Here is a 6,000-nt window from a genome sequence, read left to right as displayed (position 1 = left end):
GGTGTCTCCTGTAAACAAACAGCACAGTTCCACGGTTCCCAAGTAGTAAGGTGTGCTTTAAGTAGTTGAAATCCTGGAGCTAACTGGGAAATCCCGAGAAATCCACAGACTCATCTCCTTCCTGTTGTAAAAGTGTGGTCTGAGTCCTTGTTTTACCTCAGCCTTAGAAGAGGTTTAATCCTGTCCTCATCCTCTGTAAGAGCCAAACACGTAAGTCAATAATTTCTACACTGATTTTTCCTTTCTTTCCTTTTTTTTTCTCCTTTTTTTTTTTTTTGTCAGAATGTTCAATTGAAGCCTTTTTTGTGTTAATTTCAAGGGCTTGTTCTTCGTGATTGACCTCACCCTATGGCTTGCTGTTTGACCTCTGGAATCTGAAAGCTGAGCTCATTGCTGTCTCTGGATGAATGTTGTTCCTTGAACACAACAGCACAAGGTATTTTATCTGTGGGTATTCCTGGGAAGTGGGTTTCACATCAGGATGGATATTCCAGTACACTGTTGTCAGAGTTGGGATCATTTAAGGACAAAAGAGAGGCTGGGTGCATGAGAGAGCCCCCATCCATCAGCAGGCTGGCTAATACAGCTGGACAAGGTGGAGAGGAGTTTTTGGCTGGAAATCCTTTTATCAGGTTCTAGCAGAGGGGTGAAAGGATGATTTTTCCAACTCTGTCATCCATTCTCTCTGTGTCATACTCTGCCTTGGTCATTTCAGCAGATGACTTTTTATTTGCCACGAGCCACGGTGCTGCTCAGAGTTATCTTCATGGCTGCCCATGTAAACATAAGAGGAGAATACACACCCAAGAATAGGAATTTAAAACATTTTGCAGGGAATATGTTTGGCACATTTTTTTTCTTCAGACTTGACCCAAATCCTGGTCAGGACAGTCTCAGTTACTGTAAGTGAGCACAGTTACATTGTCTTCTCTAGAGTAAGATGGATGAAGATCTGCATTTTTTGCCTTTAACTGGAGGTGCTTTCTCTGTGGTGCACTTATTTCTCATGTCAAAGGGCAGGTATTTTTACCAATAAGTCACTTTTGTATCAGAAGTGGTTTAACTGCTAACTCACCAAGTGGTGCAAAATGCTCCTACACTTGCTGCCAGCAAAGGCTGAGTGTGCAGTACCCAACTTTTAGGTGGTTTTTGCCCTCCTAAGATGCTGGTTGAGACCGAATAATGTTTAGAAAACCAGTTGCCTTTCTGTATTCACCATCAAATGTCCTTATTTAGGGTCTTCCCAAACTTGTCACTCAGCTGCTGTATTAGTTTCGCCAGCTCACCAGTAGCTTGGGACTTCTCTTCTAAGAGTTCATAGCGCAGACTAGAAATGTCTTGTTTGATCTCTTTAAGTTCTCCTAAAAGGAAGAAAACATTCTTGTTAGCAACACTGAGTCAAGTAAGTAGCCCCTGTGGTTTTAAGAGCTGAGAGGGAGCACTATTTTCAGTGTGTTTGGTCTGGATGTGTGTGGAGCTGCATTAGGCACTCCCTGCATTAGGCACTTAATATTTGTATTCATGAGAAATAACCTGCACTTGCAGCAGTGGTGCTGACACCAATAGAGAGCCTGTATGGAAAATTTGTATTTTTTTTTCTTAAATCTGTTCTCTTTCCACATATTGACCTCTACCTACACAGGGCACTTGCAGGAAGGTGGCAGTTAAGAGGTGTTGGAGGTTCTTTTCCATCTGCATTCAAGTCCTCCCCGCCACCATGGCAATAGGAATCCATACCCCACTCAAAAAAAGTATCCTAGGGGCAGGCCTGGGCAGTGCAGCCAGAAACTGCTTTACTTAGACACCAAGTTGGGTGTTGGCAATACCCTGGTTGTTGTGAAGAAGGAGAGGTATAGCAGGATGGTGTAATATCTTAGGAGATGTGTGATCTGCTAAGGAAAAAGAGGAGCTCAGAGGTGGCTCAGAGTCATCACTGCGAGCACGAGTGAGCTCTCTCTCTACAGAGGATGCTCTCTAAGCTCAACCCTCTTGCTGGCCAGATCAGTAGCAAACATACCACAAGCTCATTCCATGTGTGAGTTATAAAAATCCACTTGCCTTCGTTGACCTCATCGTTTTCTCGGTCAACCTGAGCCTTGAGCACGTATCGTTTGATCAGACGCTTCATGATTTTCTGAAAGGAGAACAGAAACACTTCTGTTCACATGAGATTGTCCACCTTGTCTCAATTCTAGACTTATTATGGGCAACTGAAACTATGGGTGATTCTTTATTGACTTCCCATTTATTGTATATTTTATATTATGGATGTTGCAGTGGTTGACTGACAGCCATTATGACCCCACATATGAAGCACTTCGGGGTGTTTGATGGGATGCACGTGAATGTAGAGCACGTCCCACTGACAGAAAGGAATCAGATGATCCAATAGAAAGGTAAGAAATGGGTTCCAGAGCCTTTTTTTAGCATGTTGCTGTTCAATGCAACGATAAAAGATACTTAACAGGAAAAAATAAGTAGTTAATGATGTTAGCAAACTCACTCACAATGATGTATCAAGCAGGTTCACAGCAAGACTCTGTTAGCCTTGCAATTGAGGGTTTAGGAGAAAATAAATTTAGAGAAGGAAAGAGAAAAGAGAGTTTGAACAGAAGAATGGGACTTGTCTTAAATGAGAGAAGCTTCTTAAGGAAATGACAGATTTTTTTTAAGAGGCATAAACAGGGAAAAAAATAGAGCCATGTAGACTTATAAAATGGAAGATGGTTTTTAGTAAGGAGTATAGAAAGTATTCCTTACTAAGTATATGGAAATTGAAGATGGTTGTGGATATGAGCTTGCAATGTGATATTGTTCCAAAAATATGTAAGTTCCAGTTATGTAGAAGGAAAGTAACTTTGGCAGTCTTGGGTTATAACTGGAGGCCTGTGACATTGCCAGTTCTTCACTACAGGAAAGGCACTTGATGGGGAAAAAACTCTCAACTATGACAGGCACAAAAAGGATTGCTCTGTCAGAGACAGGGATTTAGGTGCACCCCCTGCAAACAGAGCTGTCAGCATCCAAGAACAGATACCTAAACGTCCTTCACTGACCAGATGGCCACTGATAAGGGAAAAGCCTTTCCCAGCCTGGGCTCACTTATTCCCAGAGCAGCCACAGGTCTCTGCTTTGAACATCCCTGGAAAACACTGCAGGGTGTGAAACACGAGTTAAGAAATCAGTACACCTGCTCTGGTGTCTTAGCAGCCAAATAAGGATTATAGCAGTGCCAAAGGCATGTGGAGATCAAAGAAGGATCCAGCCATTTGTCTATGCCATGGAGCCATGGAATATGGGATGTCTAAGAGTGTCCTTGTGTCAGGGAGGCAGCTGGCTAAGCAGGTGGGTCAGTAGGGCACAGCGCACGTACGGTGTGTTGAAGATGGCCAAGGTAGTAGAATCCAGAGGGAGGTAGGGCTGTCACCTGAGAAAACATAAATGAAGGAATGTTTGGGGAGAGCAGGGAAATCCTGGATCCAAAAAGAAATTTTTTATTTATTTATTTTATTTATTTATTTTTTTTCAGAGTGGAGGAAATTTAGATTAAAACAAGGAATCAGCACATAGAGGATGCTTTTATTACCTGGAAAAAAAATGATAACATAATATCTCTCTATTCCATTTCCCATAAGGCTTGGACTTTTATGGGTGCTACTCAAATGTTATCCTAAATTAATCACCCTGTGTGACAGAAGTCACAAACTTAAGGCTGCCTAGTCTATGAATTGGATGTTGTAGCCAGATTTGTCTACAGAAACGACATATTTTAGATGTGACCACTCGCTTCGTTCAAAAAATATTTTAAATGTGACAAGAGTCTTATTAGATTTTTCTGCTGGTGTCTTTAGGAAAGTAATTACTTTTTTGCCTCAATATTGCACTGGGGCTTCCAAGCCTTGCTCCTCCCTTTCTCCCCAGCTCTGCTCCTTTTGCTACAATGACTGAAATACCCTCTTGTCCATATATCGTCCAAGTGCACAGACTGCAGCTGCATCACTGGATAAATGTTGCTAAAGAAAACAGTTCAGCAAGAAACAACTGCTTCAAAGGTTTTCCCAGTTGTAGAAGAAAGTTTCTTGGTCAGATTATCACATTGTTTGTTCTTCTTTATATTTAGATGATCAAGATTACTAAAGTCGCCTTATATTGTTTGGGCAATTTCTTCCTGCAGCAACTGAAGCATTCCAAGATAATTTAAAGACAAAACAAGAAGCAGCATTATTGAATAAAGTTAGTTGTCTTTTTCTCTCTATTTTTCACAGCTACATTTGGCTTTTTCTATCTTGGAAATAAGGGGTTAATTTACCACAAACACTAGGTGGTCTCATTTAAAAAAAAAAATAGCTACAGGAAGAGAACAAGTCCAGCAAAGGCTGACACATCTCCTGGGGGTTTGGGTGGATGGGGAAATGTCAGAAGGGCTGAAATGTCACTTTGAGCAGGACACAATCTCTCATCTTTTTGGTGGTATCAAACCAACTAATTCCAGGTGCCGGAGTGAATGTATCCTATTTCTAGCTTGGATTTTTAGATACCCCTCCTATCATGGCACAAAAACCTAAAAGATTTTTCAAACCAGTAGACATTTATCACTGGTCTGCTGTGCAGCTTAGGAGCCTGTTGTGCTGGGTGCTGGACCCAGGCCAAAACCCTTCTAGAATTGCCATCGCACCTTTTATCCCACTTAATTATTATTTTCCTCAACTCTCTTTAATGTTGGGCCTTTCAGCCATACCACTTGCCACCAGATTCCTTTTCACTTTATGCTAAAAAAGAAGGAGAATATCCTGTGGGGAACGCTTGTATTTCTTGTATTGCCCAACAAGAAAAAAATAAATCTGCTGGCACAAAACTCTTGCCAAGACAGAGATTTGTGTTACTTATGGCACCCACTGCAGCCACAGGGGGATTTAGAACAGTAGCACATTGCAGGTTTAGCTTGGAAGGACAAGTCACTGCCAGAGAAAGCACATGCAGATGTTGATGCAACAGCTGGAGGGATGGATCTGTGCCATGGAGGATGAAATGCTGTCGGTGCAAGACTGGAGGAGTAGAGGTCGAATGATATTTCTTGGATTAAATTAAGTTCCCTCGGGCGGAATTAATTAGCATGACATCGATTAGCATTTCCGCGGGTGACAGGCTGTGTTTGGCCCCAGAATGCCCCGGCCCAGCCCCGCGCCCGAGCTGAGGCTCCTCCAGGCACATCCCGGGGTGGCAGCACTGGAAGAAGGCAAAGAGGACCCTGCAGGTCAGAGCAGTTCACTGGCACAGCTCTCCCCTGGCTCCTGATTTCATGCTGGGATTACCTGGTATCTTGTGGGCTTGTTATAAGCGTTCTTCCCCGAAAAATTTTCGGTGTTTTGAATGATAGAGTGAAAACGAACTTTCTGAAATTATAAAACATCGTGATGTGAGTAAATCAGTGAGAGCTCCTCATACCCAGACAGCCCCAAATTAACAGAGCATTATAAAATCAGGAAATGGTTCAATGTGTGAGTAGAGTAAAATCCAGCATGTTCAGGCTTAAAAAAGAAAGAAAGAAAGAAAGAGAGCAAGGAAGAGAGAAAGAAAGAGAGAAAGAGAGAGAAAGAGAAAAAAGAAAGAGAGAAAAAAGAGAGAGAAAGAGAGAAACCACACAAATGGAAAATTTTAGATTCTAAATTAGAAATAGTATTCACCCACAAATTTTACAACAAGGTGTTAAGAGGCACAAAATACTTTAATCTTAATGAGGCTGATGATTACCAGTTTAGAACACAAGAAAGGAAGAAAAAGAAATACTTATGTTTGGAGAAAACAAGTCTATGGTACAAAACCACATTCAAACCAATTGATTTTCACGGGTCCTTTTACAGCAGTACCATTTGCTACTTCTTTTGGCTCAAAAAAAAATATGTGCTTTTTTAAATAGACCATCATATTTTTATCAGAGGACACAACACTCTAGAAGCTTCCAAGGAGGCTTTTCTGGAGAGTATACACATTTGTAAGAGG

The 6,000-nt window shown here is 41.6% G+C and overlaps 1 protein-coding gene across 1 annotated transcript in view; it reads right to left on the bottom strand.

The window, feature by feature from the left end:
• Positions 1-1,148: 1,148 nt before the first annotated feature.
• The window catches only part of LOC108507787 (short transient receptor potential channel 7-like), a gene marked incomplete at its 5' end in the record, with an annotated part of 41,179 nt that continues 36,327 nt past the window's right edge, over positions 1,149-6,000 (bottom strand). Inside the window, 4 exons of the mRNA XM_017836049.1 lie at positions 1,149-1,361; positions 2,059-2,134; positions 3,374-3,427; positions 5,313-5,393. Coding sequence (XP_017691538.1) covers positions 1,219-1,361; positions 2,059-2,134; positions 3,374-3,427; positions 5,313-5,393 — 354 coding nt within the window. The remainder of the gene's footprint in view (positions 1,362-2,058; positions 2,135-3,373; positions 3,428-5,312; positions 5,394-6,000) is intronic.

The sequence above is a fragment of the Lepidothrix coronata genome, unplaced genomic scaffold, assembly GCF_001604755.1.
Source record: "Lepidothrix coronata isolate B3197 unplaced genomic scaffold, Lepidothrix_coronata-1.0 Scaffold269, whole genome shotgun sequence".
Lineage (NCBI taxonomy): Eukaryota > Metazoa > Chordata > Aves > Passeriformes > Pipridae > Lepidothrix > Lepidothrix coronata.
This window is presented reverse-complemented; position numbering and strand designations above follow the sequence as displayed.